Here is a 14,012-nt window from a genome sequence, read left to right as displayed (position 1 = left end):
CGGGCGCAGGGCCTGCTGCGGGATCGGGGAGACAAAGGGACACAGGAATGACTCTGCGGGTTACCTCTGCCCTGAGACTGATGCGTAGCCACAACGTGTGTCATCAGTAACGGTTCCAGAAACAAAGTTGCGGGCAGAAAGTGACTGATGGGTGCGAAAATTATTATTATTGCCCGTTCTTAGGCAAGTTATTATTCCTCCTGTAGGAGTCAAACACTGTGCAAGCCTGCTGTTCCTTTAGTAGCTTGTTCTTGAGTGCTGTTTTTGGTTCTGATGCCATGCTTTTTTCTTATTTATAAAAAACATAGCTAATTGGGGCTCCTCGGTGGCTCAGTGGGCTAAGTATTGGCCTCTTGATTCTGGCTCAGGTTATGATCTCAAGGTCCTGATATTGAGCCCTGTGTTGGTCTCCTGATTAAGATTCTCTCCCTCTGCCCCTCCCTCACCTCGCTCGCACTCTGTAACTAACTAACTAAATACAAACAATATAGCTAATGATAATGATGGCTTTACTTCTTTATGGCTTGATTCTGGGCTGGCCACTGTGATAAGAATGTAGGGCTGTCATTTAATTTTCACAAATTTAGGAGATAAGTACTATAATTATTTATTCTTATCCTGCAGAAAAGGAAACGGAGACTGAAAGTAATAAGTTCTGGGCATCAGGGACCAGCACCTATTTACCAGCTGGTTCAGTAATTGAGCCACTGGTATAGCTCTACTGATAAGTACCAGCTAAATATTAACCTTCGCTCTTCCACTGGGACCTGCCCCGGGGTGCTGCAGGAGCCTGGTGAGCGGCAGTCCTTCCTTCATGCTGCCTGGGTTATGGACATAATGGCAGGAGCTCAAGCATCCATCCTAGACCGTAAGGTAGAAGCCTTGTTAAGGGTGACAAAACAAGGTAGGAGCCTGAATTCCCGATAATTATACCTATTCTAGATTATCCATCTCCAGCCTTTTTAACGTAAGTGAACTCATATCTTATTTTCTTTTAAATGAGAACTTCTCCTTGATCACACAGTTTGCAAATCGTAGAGCAGTCTGTGCTATCACCATATTTGTGTGTAGACATTAATATATTTTAAATATTTTATATATATATAAATTCAGATAAATATATATTTGAAATAAAACAATGTAAAAATGCTATCCTTACATGAATGCAGTCTATTTTCTATTTAATTTTTAGTCCATTTCTCTCCTTTTGTCTTTCCTTATTATTATTTTTTTAATAAAATGGTTCTCACATTTCAAAACAAACCCTAAGTTGGTTTCCCAGTCTCCAAGTCCTGGCCTGCGGGCTGGAAAGCACGGTTCAATGGCACATGGCAGTTATACCAGCAAGGGGCAACCCTGAGGAAGGGTCTGTGTAGGTGGGTATGCTTGGTTCTGCAAGGAAAATATACAGAGTGGGGGGAAGGGAGAGGGCGCACGTTCCCAAGGAGGTGCAGTCCAAGAGCACTTCCTGCCCAAGGGCCATCGTGTGGAGAGATGACGACATTTGTACTAGGTTGGCCCAGAGCACAGAACTGGTAGAAGTGACAGGGACACTGCAGAGGGACCTCCATCCCATGGAGTGGACCTGGGTCTTCCAAACCTAAGCACCTCCTGTTTTATGAAGCATCAACTAACACATTTGCCAAAACAGCAGTGGGGGAATGATCTCTAGTTATGGATTATCCATAATATATACGGGTGTCTGGAGCACAATCAGGGACACAGGCAGCACTCAGCTGCTCTGACCCAACCCTTCTGCCCCTGAACTGTCCTCCCGGCTTGGAGGAAATGAGGTCTTGAAGAAATAAACAAACAGCCCCTGGATAAAATACAATTTGCTCTAAAGGCTTTTTTTTTTTTTAAGTTTAAAAATCACTTCAGTAACCTCTACACCCAACGTGGGGCTAGAACTCACAACCCCGAGATCAAGAGTCGTGTGTTCTTCTGACTGAGCCCGCCAGGTGCCCCTCAATTTACTCAGAAGGTTTGAATGCTGGGAGCCCAGGGTTTCCCTAACTTGGGAAGAGATTTAGCAGAGCCTCAATCCCTATGCCCAGGCCTTCCAGGTAGCCCTCCTTCAGCTGCCCCTCCCCTGCCCCCAGCCACCTCAGATCATCCCAGATAATGCTCTTTCTCCCCTATCTGGGGAGCAGCGCTGTGTCTCCTGCCACAGTCTGGTGTTAGAGTCATTTGTGGGCCTCTCTGTCCCCCCTCTGAGGTCTAACATTCTCAAAGAGAAAATGATCTTAGTCCTGTAGGAAACCTGCCGCCCCCGCTTGCTCCTGCCCCCGGTGGGTTCTCCACCAACATCCACCTGAGTGAGGACCCCTGGCTGTTAGTTTAATGTTAGCCAGTGTTGGACCTTTACTTCAGGCCAAGGTTTAGAGGGAGAACCTTAGAGCCGGTGTCACATGACATCTTGTGGTTTTACAATCACTGAGCTTTCAGGGTAACCCCCCTTTTTTTTTTTTTAAAGATTTTATTTATTTATGTGACAGAGAGACAGCCAGCAAGAGAGGGAACACAGCAGGGGAGTGGGAGAGGAAGAAGCAGGCTCCCAGCGGAGAAGCCCGATGTGGGGCTCGATCCCAGAACGCCAGGATCACGCCCTGAGCCGAAGGCAGACGCTTAATAACTGCGCTACCCAGGCACCCCTCAGGGTAACCCTTTTTTTATGGCCTCTTGAGATCTATTTTCTGATAAGACATGGCCCAGCACTTCTCCACTGACCCCAAGGGTGGGCAGGGAGCAGTTCTGACCTGTCTCCTCTTTCCACTGTTCACAGTCCCAGGACAAAGACTTACATGTAGTGGGGGCTTCGGGTTTGTGGATTTGAACTGCTGGCTCGAAGTGAGTTGAGACGACTAAACAACAGAATGAGATATACAAGTGCTGGGAGAGGAAAAGGACAAAGAGGTGCTAGCAACTGGACCTTGGACAGAGCTGTCCTAGCAAAGTCTAAGGTGAAGAGCAAGGAGAGCTCTAATTCAAAGTCAGGGAAGCTAAATGAGTCCTTCCAGGCTTTGTCCTTTGTCAACACACGGTGCATGAAGCTCATGTGTGTAACACACCCATGGAAGGCTGAAGGTTCTGGGGAACAAATGTGCCGGTTTCCACACCACCTTGTCTTAATCACTTGAGAATCACATTAGATGATGAGTGTGTGAGGGTGTCATTACGGGGGTAACCTCAAACCTGCTCTGATTTTTTAAAAAAATAAGTCATTTATAAATTTTGGTACTTCAGTTATTCAGTAAGAAATTATTTGCCCCCCACCATAGATTAAAACCTCTCAGGGGCGCCTGGGTGGTGCAGTGTGTTAAGCGTCTGACTCTTGGTTTCAGCTCTGGTCATGATCTCACGGGTCGTGGGATCAAGCCCCGCGTTGGGCTCTGTGCGAAATCTGCTTGGGTTTCCCTCTCTCCCTCTGTTCCTGCCACCATCCCCTCTCTCTCCCTCTCTCTAAATAAATAAATCTTTTAAAAAATAGAATAAAACCTTCCAGAACACCACTGAGTTAGGCTTCTGTCCCACTGCAACAGCTGAATCTCCAACCTGCACTGTCTGCTTGTGGGAAAGATGTTTCACAGCTGACAGGAGGAAATAGGTGCAGAGAACTCACCCGCTTACTCAGGTCATGTAACTTCAGTGGGGTGGTCAGATCTGTCTTTAACCCAGCCTGCTCTTCCACAAACTCACACTATCTCCAACAAGATCTTAAACTAGAAGGCAGGGGTTCAAATCCTAGCTCTGCTTGCTGTGTGCACTGGGGCAAACTGCAAGGTTCACAAGTGTAGAATGACACGTGAGGATGCAGAAACACGTGGGCCCAGAGTAAGATGCTGTGGGAGACAGACTCTTCGATGCCGTCCCCTCTGAGTCTTCATTTCTCACCATGATAAAAATCACTGGCCAAAAGGCAGATGACAACGGTCCCATGAGATTATACATGTGAAAGAGTATTCTTCAAATACCAGCTATTGATAGTTCAACAGGAAATCTAACATTACCTTTTCTTGGAACTTGGTGAACAGCTTAGGAGAGTATTCAGATCAAACCCAATGGTGAGAACCTGGTTTTCACTTATGGCTGTAAAAGAAGAAGTTTAATTAATACTCCCCAAAGTCCAACCAACAATATTCATAACTGCAATCAATAATTTTCTTATTTATACAACACACCCAAACTCCAAGCAATTATTCTAAGCTCGCTGGAAAATTCCATGGGCTAAAGATGTGGGGAGGGCAGGAGTGATTGCCATGTGCTTAGAACAGTGGTTCTCAAACTTCCATTTGCACTTGCAGAGCTTGTGAAACACAGATTGCTCGGCCCAGCCCAGAGTTTCTGACCCGGTGCATTTGACATGGGGCTCGAGGATCTAGCAAGTTCCCAGGTGATCCTGATGTTGCTGGTCTGAAGACCACACATGGAGAACAATTGACTTAGAAGAACTCAAACATCAGAAACAGATGGAAGTTTTTGAATTGTAGTGAACTATGCATAAACATAAAATTGACCATTTTAGCCATTTAGAAAGGGCTGTAAGAACAGAAACCATCATGCCATCAAAAGTGAGCTAGGGTGAGGGTTATCAAGTTATGTCTATGGATGAGGGTCATGAGGTCTGTGAAGCCAGCTCAGCACTGGTTACAGGTAGTAGAAAGGGCACTACCGACCTCTACCATACTCTGCCTTATAGGGTGACTGGAATGAACATCAGGACACCCAGGAACCTGCCCTTCTCTAGTAGCCCTCAGCCCCTGATGCCTTACCACAATCCACCTTTCCCTAGATGTGACTGGACCTGGAGTGATCTCTTGACCCATGGCCCACCAATCAGATTCACTTTCACGAATTAGAACTAAGAGACACAGAGAAGATGGTCCATGAGCTGTAGGTCTTAGACCTGAAGGCTTCGGTAAGGTGCCCACCACAGCCATGTGCGAGCTGAGGTAATGAGGAAAAGAACAAGGGTAAGTGGAGGGGGGCAAAGGTGAGAGATCTTGGAGGGAGGGGTAATGACAGTGGACACTCGGGCACAGAGCAGCTCCCACACTTATACCTGAACCTGGAAGCCTGATGGTCTTTATTTCCACAAGATCAAGGCATCTCTGTCATCTTTGTACAGAGCCTCACTTCTTTCTTGAGTCAATGGGAGCTAAGAGACCAATAATACAAAGGCAAGGGACACTAAATCCTTCTGGGGTGGGCTCTCAGACCATCCCTCTTCTGGTCCCTCCTCTTACTGGAACCCCAGACTTTTAAAACTGCTACTCCCCAAGCCAGTGCACCCAATGTCACTCAAAACCTCTCCAGCAAAAAGGGGAACCCTCTTACACTGTTGGTGGGAATGCAAACTGGCACAACCACTCTGGAAAACAGTATGGAGTTTCCTCAAAAAGTTAAAAACAGAACTACTCTACAATCTAGCAATTGCACTACAAGGTATTTACTCAAAGGATACAAAAATAGTGATTTGAGGGGGCATGTGCACCCCGATGTTTATAGCAGCACTATCAACAACAGCTAAATTATGGAAAGAGCCCAAATGTCCATACTGATGAATACATTAAGAAGATGTGGTGTATATGCAATGGAATATTATGCAGCCATCAAAAAGAATGAAATCTTGTCATTTGCAACAACATGGCTAGAACTAGGGTGTATTATGCTAAGCAAAATAAGTCAGTCAGAGAAGGACAAATGCCATATGATTTCATTCATATGTGGAATTTAAGAAACAAAACATATGAACAGAGGGTAAGGGAAAGAAAAATAAAAAGATAAAAACAGAGAGAGAGGCAAACCATGAGACTTTTAACTATTGAGAACAAACTGAGGGTTGATGGAGGGATGGGCTAGCTGGGTGATGGGCATTAAGGAGGGCACATGATGTGAGGAGCACTGGGTGTTCTACGTAAGCAATGAATCACTAAATTCTACTCCTGAAACCAATTCTACACTGTACGCTAACTAACTTGAATTGAAATAAAAATTGGAAGGACAAAGACAAACGTCGGCAGCAATGGTCCACTCACCCTCGAGAAGGCTAAAGAGCAGCCCGGTTAAGTTCTTCTTAGTGGAAGGGCAGTCCTGGAATCTCAGGTTGAAGATGAAAATTTTCACTTTTGGCTCCATAGTCTGAAAAAGAGCAAAGCCAGCAAGTGAACGGAAACTGCCCAGAGTAAGTCTTTGGGTAACAGGGACGGATCTTCAAAAGGAGAAGTGACAAACGCTCTGGTTTGGGAAGTGTTCTCTAGCCAGGTCATTTAATATAGGGAACTGACTCTAGACTCTGAGGGAGAACAGTCTACACTTTTCAGGAACATCAGCGAAACATCAGCCACCCTCCCCAGTGATCCCCATGTTCAACAGGCCGACAAGGCTCTTCCCAGAACCAGGCCCTGTGTTGGGCCAGGAACAAGGCCATCCACTCATGTTAGGGGCCTTTGTTACTACAAAAAGCTCAATCAGGTGCCACCATAACAGTATTTATGAATGTCTGGGGTTTGCTTCAAAACAATCTGGCTTGAGGGACACCTGGGTGGCTCAGTCAGTTGGGTGTCTGACTCTTCAACTCAACTCAGGTCTTGATCTCAGGGTCATGAGTTAGAAACAACAACAGCAACAACAAAACCCCCCAATCTGGCTTGAGAAGGGGAAAGTAGGGGTTAGATGGAACAAGATCAGCCATGAGTCAATAGCTTTTAAAGTTGGGGAAGGCGTCATGACCCTTTTCTTTCTACCTTTGGATATATTTGACATTTCCTATGATAAAAAGTTAAAAGAAGAGGTCCTCATTCAAATGGAACAGGTGTGACTTTTCTCACATTTCTAAGCCATTTCACTGTTGAAGGAAACAACTGAAAATTAGCATGTTGCTTGACTTCACCTCAAATTACCTTCTTTTGGGAAGGCTGGGTTTGGTCATTTTCCCCACACCAAGCTTCTCCTCCTCTGCGGGGTTAAAGGCCACTGAGAGATACCAATACAGCCCCTTCCAAAGAAGGCAGGCACATTATTTTCTGAGTCAGACGAGGTGCCTTCAGCTTTGAGAAGCTGAGTGGCTCAGGACCACAATTAGTGGCATTGGAGCGCACACAGCCCTTGTCCTTTCCCTGTGCTGGTCAGTGTGGGAAAGCCCAACTATTAAGGAAACGGAGGGTTTTCTCTTTCCTGAAAGGTCAGTACATGGCGGGGCGGGGGGGCAGTCTGTAAGATCATAGGACGGGAGAGCTGGAGGAGGCTTCTGCTAAGTGGAGAAGTCCCTGGGTGAGCAGAGCCTTTCCTGCTAAGAGAATGCAGGATTCTGCTCCTGCACCGCCTGCAGAATTCAGAACTCGGATGTGCTATGGCTCTTTATCGGGGTACTGGACCCGAAGGGTGTCCTCCAGCCCTAAAACACCTGTGCGCTGGCGGGAGGAGCACCAACGGACGGGCCCTGAGCCTCGGAGAGGGACATGCAAGGGCTCTGGGGAGAGTGGAGGGAAACAGCAATGGCAGAGGACACCTGCTCCTCTCTGCCCGGCCTTCAACCTCTTCCCTTACAGCCCCCAGGAGGAGGGCAAGGGGACCTGGGATGGGAGGGATGGGCAGGATGCTGGGAAGGGAGCTGTGGGCAGCATGATTCGGGGTCCTGGGGAGAACTCAGCTGCTCTTCCTGTCCTGGGGGCGCGAACTGTGGGAATGCTGCAGGCTTGTAACCGATAACCGCAGAGAGGGACAGTCCCCTCTCCAGCTCGGTTCTCGCCTCACAGCTGGTGACCAGAGTGGTCATCCTGCATCTCTGGGGCTGCAACCGAGCTGTCAAGTGCAACATCCAGAATTTAATTCCTACCTAAGGAAATAAAAGGAACAAAGAATTGCAGCAGGGCATAATCCCTGGCTGCCAAGTTTGTCCAGGAAGATTTTACGGTTTGTCTGGCCAGCTATTGACTGAGGGTTCACAGCTTTATCCAGGCACTGGTGGGAGGAGGTTTTCTTGAAAATGTTTTGATATAAAAAGGGAAACACTGTAAACCACATCCTCAGGCAGAAATTGAGCCAACGCTCTGTTGATGGGCTCTCCGAAGCATGCTGCGTCTGCATAACCCAGACGGTTTTCAAATGTCAGCGTTGTCTGAACCCATTAACTGAGCAACAAGCTCTGGTTGAATTTCTTAAGGGAGACAAAAGACAGATTTAATTATCACAGGCATCGGAAGGCCTTGAAGACACTATTTAAGTGCCGCTGAAGGACCAGAAATCTGGCTAGCAAGCCCACCGGGGCAGGCTCTAGGTCAAGGCAAATTGGGTTCAGGTAAGAAGATATTTACAAAATTATATGTGATTTTCAAAAATGCCACCCTCATTATAACATCCCCAACACCTTGGATTTATTTTTGTTTTGGAGAGGCAGTGTGGTGTCATATGTAAGCCCTGCTTCCAATCCCAGCTCTGCTCCCTCCCTAGTGTCTGACCCTCGTATGCTTCTTACATGCTGGGGTCGGCCGTGGGGGGTAGAAGTATCGTGAGGATCGAGTGCCCCACACGGTGCTGGGCACAGAGCCAGCACTAAAATCATAGCGGCTATTACTCAAATGCCCTGCGACTGCACCTGCTGCCTTGGATTATTAGATCATATTACTTGCAGATAATAAAAGTAGTGGTGCCTACGAAGGCCAGCAGGAAACCCAGAGACACGGTGATGGGACTAATGCTAATTCCTCCCTTTCCAGCGTCCAGCCTCAGGTCGAATGGAGATTCCACCGAGCAGCAGCACTGAGGATTTGATGCTGATGAGCTCGGCCTCTCAACAGATCATTCCTCTAACAATCCATTCGGCTCGGTGGTGGGGATGCTGGGATTCAAAACCAGGAGGCACAGGGCGGAAAGCAGAGGGGAGCAGCTTTGTGCCCACAAGAGGCGCAAGAGGAAGGCATGGGTGAATGCTGGCGGCCAGGCATCCCCAGAGAGGCCTGTGAGAAGGTCGCTCTTCAGGAGTAAGTATAGAAATACTGCTAGGATTCGGAAGGTACAATCCATTCTACCCTGTCAGGAGGTGGGGGAATAGCCAGGACTCCATGGAATTTGGAATTCGTCTTCCTCAAGGAAGTTGCTCAGCCATGACCAAGCACAGGAGAGAAAGCTAAGGTAGGTAGGTGGCAACCAACATACTTTCTCTAACGTTAATCACAATCCTTACATTTGAGGAAAACAATCCTGGGAATGGGAAAAAAGGGCCTGAGGTTACAGGAAGGTTCCCATAGCTGGCATCTGATTTAGCAGACCTGGGTGTGAAATGTCTTTTTTGTTTGTTTGTTTGGGGTGAAATACACATACAATTTACCATCCTAACCATTTTGAGTGTATAGTTCAGTGACATTAAGTCCATTCACGCTGTTGTGTAACCATGACCACCGTCCATGAAATGACTTTTTGAATCTTGGAACACCGGAATTTCAATTCTCAGATTTCTACACAAGAGATCATGAAATATTTACCTTAATGAGATAACCCTCATGATCCCGTCCGGGGAAGACTGCCTGACCCCCTCCATGGTCTCCAGCAACGCGTTCAAGGGAGATCTTCCCTGGTGCAACTCTGCTTCTCCACCAACCGTGGGGGCAAACTCGGTTTACACACCAGCCAGGGCGTTAAAGGTCTAATATGCTATCGGGAACCTTCTCCATTCCTCATCAATATGCGAAATGGCTCAAATTACCTGCAGTTTACTCAGCTTCTGTGGCAAACTTGACTCTCTTGGGCATTCATAAGACAAATCAAGAGAGAGGAAATCGACAGTGCCCTAGAAATAAGTAAATAGGGTCATTAGAACGTAAGCAATTTCAAGGCAAACTACTGTTCAGAAATATCCCTTTTTCTTTCTCCTCCTATTCCTAAACTGATGCTCTGAAGTGAGATTGCCCAGGGGAAAAGCAGGCAGATGACAAGCTGGGACAGAATGAGAATGTGTGTGTGGGATGTGCCTGCATGTGGTTGGGAATACATCACCACAGATTCAGCAAAGTTCTTCGCACACAGTAAGTGCTTGAGAAGTGTATATGACTGAGTGAGTGAATGAAGTACTGTATGCCAGAAATGGTGGGTTCCCACCAAACAGGTGAGCACTAAGGGAGTCAGAGGCCAGAGCTGCCCTGGTCGGCACCCTCCTCCCAGCCCTTCCATTTTGCTGGGATGGAGAGAGTGGAGCCCTCAGACACCTGCAGGACCCTCAGGGATCTTTCCAGACCCTACTGGGGTTTTGGGTTTCATTTTAATTGTAGGCTATAGTTACTGGCTACTGTCAGGTCACAGTTTAAAGTCCGCCCTCGTGGACCCTAGCTTGGCCCATAATATTATCGGAGAACAGAGCTCTCACGGTCCTGGACATACCCCCCTGCACGGTCTCTGGCCTGCGTACATTCTGAGAACTTCAGATCTGCAAGAGTCTAAACACACAAAGATACAACTATGATTCCCTCGTTGCCTTTCTCAAAAGTCATTTCTAGGGCGCCTGGGTAGCGCAGTCGTTAAAGCGTCTGCCTTCGGCTCAGGGCGTGATCCCGGCGTACCAGGATCGAGTCCCACATCGGGCTCCTCCGCTGTGAGCCTGCTTCTTCCTCTCCCACTCCCCCTGCTGTGTTCCCTCTCTCGCTGGCTGTCTCTCTGTCACATAAATAAATAAAATCTTAAAAAAAAAAAAAAAGTCATTTCTATCCTTATCAGGCCTAGATCATCACTCCTTCATAGATGATATGTTCCTTCAGGACAAAGACCCTGGATAATGCATCCAACGACAACCAAGTGCCCTGTGGACCTTCGATGACTGACTCACAACCAGTTCCCTGTGGCTTTCCTAATCAAGTCCTCAGCAGTGTTTACCAAACAGTCTACACCTTGCTCCACTTTGCTGAGTACCATTCCAACCCTTCCTCCCCACCCTCCACCCTCAGCTCTTACTTTTGTCTGTCCATTCTGCACAACACATAGTCGCTGAGTACCTGCTCTTAAAATCACTGTGCTCAGTGCAGCAGATGACGATTCACATTTAAAGAGAAGTAAGAACCACAGAAGCTTACCACTTAATAGAGAGAGTTAGCAAATGCACCAACGACATGAATAAACACAAAGAATTAGAAAGGTTATAAGCGAAGTCCGCGCCAGTGGTCTTCAAACTCACCTGGGAACCGAGGAAGCCTCTGAAGACCCAGGATGGTCCGTCCACATTAAGCCTTGGCCTTTATGTGCTTTACTAGCTCTGCAGGTGATTCTGATACACAAGGCTTGGGGGGTGCTGGTGTAAACAAAGAGCTAAGTGTTCCAAGCGGAGAGAGAGCACATCAGGTTGAGCAAGGGAGTATTATTAAATGAGACCTCTTGATGGAGAGAGCACATGTGCACGTATGTTGTAAATGGGTAGAATTTTGTTGGAAGAGATTTGAGCAAGGTTAGGATAGGAAGCATACATGAGTGCACATGCAAGAGAGCAGGAAAAAAGCATAGCATACACACTGGGAAAAATAGGAGGGGAGACCTAAGAGAGAGCAAGATAGCCTGAGAGAGCTACACTCTGGAAGGCCCTGAGAAATTTGCACCAATTCCTGCAATCTGTGGCAAAATATGCATAACATAAAATTTAACAAGTTCAGCAGCACTAGGTGCATTCACATCGTTGGGCACCCATCACCACCATCCATGCAACGCATTTTAAAATCTCATAGTGAGCACTGAGTGTAGCTTCCCAGTAGGGAACTGATAAAAACTGTGCTCTTGGAAAATCCAGAAGCACTGGGGGGCATGGACTGGGGCAAAGAGACCAGTTCAAAGGCTACTGCTCAACAAGCACTTTTCTGATCAGCACTTTGGTCTTCTGGGTTCATAACTGATAGCAGTTATTACCCCTTATAAATTAATTTAGATGGCATTCGGGCCATACAGTCAGCCTCGGAGCTCGTTATTCAGAACCTTATCACATCTGGATTTTAAGTTCCTGAGCTGGTAAATTTGAAGACTGGACCCTGACCCACGGAGCCTGCATCGTAGCCCAGACCCCAGGTGTCTGTCATAGGGCACTGTGCTATCTATACAGCACCCTGCCGAATGCCACAGAACTACAGAAATCAGCTATTTTTTCTGATGACTTTTCACATTGCCCAGCAGCCAAGCTTACAGAGGCCAAAGCTGTTTAAATCTCAGATTTTTAACTTTTCTTATTAAAATTGTAGTTAAAAAATTATGTTTAGAGGAGGCAGGAACCAACATGGTACTCCAGGGAGCACACTGTTTAAAAAACAAAACAAAACCCTTTACTTTTCCTTTTATCTGTTTTGCTATAAACTGGCCTCTCCTCTAATAAGCTATTTTGGACTCAATAAAAAATCAGAGCAAACTGGGGCACCGGGGTGGCTCAGCCAGTTAATCGAACTGCCTTCGGCCCAGGTCATGATCCCAGGGTCCTGGGATCCAGCCCCGCATCAGGCTCCTTGCTCAGCAGGAGTCTGCTTCTCCCTCTCCCTTTGCTTGCTATTCCCCCTGCTTGTGCTCTCTCTCTCTCCCCCTCTCTCTGTCAAATGAATAAATCAAATCTTAAAAAAAAAAAAAAAAGCAAACAGAGCTGTTTGACTTTTTTGCACAGGCAAGAGCTAGGGCTGCAACAGATCAGATTTTGTTTGTAAACGTGAATCTAGAGAATGGACTGCGCTCAGAAGAGGCACTTTTAAAAAAATGTCAAGGCGACAGAGGAAAACTCTTGTGCTCTAAAATTAAAATTACAACTTTACTCAGATGTTACAAATGCTATCTTGGGGGACTGTCATCACCTTGGCAAGCGAAGATGTGGATGATTCCAGCAGGAGCTCCGAGACGGCGTCAGCTCGCAGGACCACAGAGAGCTTTCCACCTAAAACCAACCAGAGGAACCAGCTGCATGTGAGCGAGGCGGGACGCTGGCACCACGGGAGCTGCGTGGGGACTCATTTCCTGTTCCATGTTCACGGACTTTAAAAGGGATTTCTGGAGGCACCTGGGTGGCTCAGTCAGTTAAGCGTCTGCCTTCTGCTCAGGTCACGGTCCTGGGGTCTTGGGTTCAAGGCCCTCGTGGGGGCTCCCTGCTCAGCGGAGCCTTCTTCTCCCTCCCCCTCTGCTGCTCCCCCTGCTTGTGCTCTCTCTCTCCCTCTCTCAAGTAAAATAAAATCTTTTAAAAAAGGGGGCGGGGATTTCTGAACAAATCACTTACATCACTTTACTCCAGCTGAAAGATTTTGGATAACAAGGTGGCTTTAAGAACGAAAAAGTCCGTTTGGAGAATGTTTCATCTAAAGCCGGACTCTGAAACGCAGGACACTTGTAAGTCTCTTAGAAGAATAAAAGCAATTACCATGCCCTGCCCCTCCGCAGTGTAGAAGGCGGTGAGAGGAGAACTGCTACCCCACTTGCTTAGAGGCAGGGCACTCTCGGGAAGCCCCTGTTCCCAGCCCCTCTTCACTGTGGAACGGCAGTTCAGCCCCTACTGCGCACGCGCGGCGGGGAAACCGAAGGAACCGCGAACAGCTGCAGAGCGTGCCCTCTTGCTTTGCTCTTTGATTACCTACAGTGGTGCGGGTACTTGTGCGCTCCTCAGCGGACTGAGCCCTGCACAAGTGCACTTTAACTGGCCTCCCAGGTGCTCCTGACGCAGTGGTCCTCCCACTACCTTTTGAGAAACACGGCCGCCGAGGAGCGCTTCTTCAGCTGTTTGCGCTGCGTCTATGACTCAACGCGCCTCTCTCTCCCACCGGATTGTGTGCTCGCTGAGGAGCAAAATTTAAAACACCTCCTTAATCCCTCTAGATATCGACTTCAGCACTGGGTGCATAGCCGACCTGCGGTTTGGAAACACTTAAAACCTGAATAAAACCGGAGTTTTCAGAGTTAAACTGTAAGGCTGTATGCCTGACTTCACCTTCATCCAAATTCTTTACAGGAGGACGATCTCCTAAGACAATGAAACCACCACTAACAACTACAAGAGTGCTTGGCTTCCCCCCCCCCCC

General features: G+C 47.4%; 1 protein-coding gene across 1 annotated transcript in view; it reads right to left on the bottom strand.

Annotated features, from left to right (window-relative positions):
- Positions 1 to 14,012, bottom strand: part of LCT (lactase) — a 53,686-nt gene that overhangs the window by 31,737 nt on the left and 7,937 nt on the right. Inside the window, exons 2-7 of the mRNA XM_040636831.1 lie at positions 12,801 to 12,880; positions 9,704 to 9,787; positions 7,549 to 7,837; positions 6,903 to 6,975; positions 6,039 to 6,211; positions 4,773 to 4,861 (exon numbers count right to left, since the gene is read on the bottom strand). Of these exons, the coding sequence (XP_040492765.1) occupies positions 4,773 to 4,861; positions 6,039 to 6,211; positions 6,903 to 6,975; positions 7,549 to 7,837; positions 9,704 to 9,787; positions 12,801 to 12,880 (788 nt within the window). The remainder of the gene's footprint in view (positions 1 to 4,772; positions 4,862 to 6,038; positions 6,212 to 6,902; positions 6,976 to 7,548; positions 7,838 to 9,703; positions 9,788 to 12,800; positions 12,881 to 14,012) is intronic.

This window comes from Ursus maritimus, unplaced genomic scaffold (assembly GCF_017311325.1).
Source record: "Ursus maritimus isolate PB19 unplaced genomic scaffold, ASM1731132v1 scaffold_1, whole genome shotgun sequence".
Taxonomy (NCBI): Eukaryota; Metazoa; Chordata; class Mammalia; order Carnivora; family Ursidae; genus Ursus; species Ursus maritimus.
The sequence above is the reverse complement of the archived record's forward strand: the minus strand, read 5'-3'. Positions and strand labels throughout refer to the sequence as shown.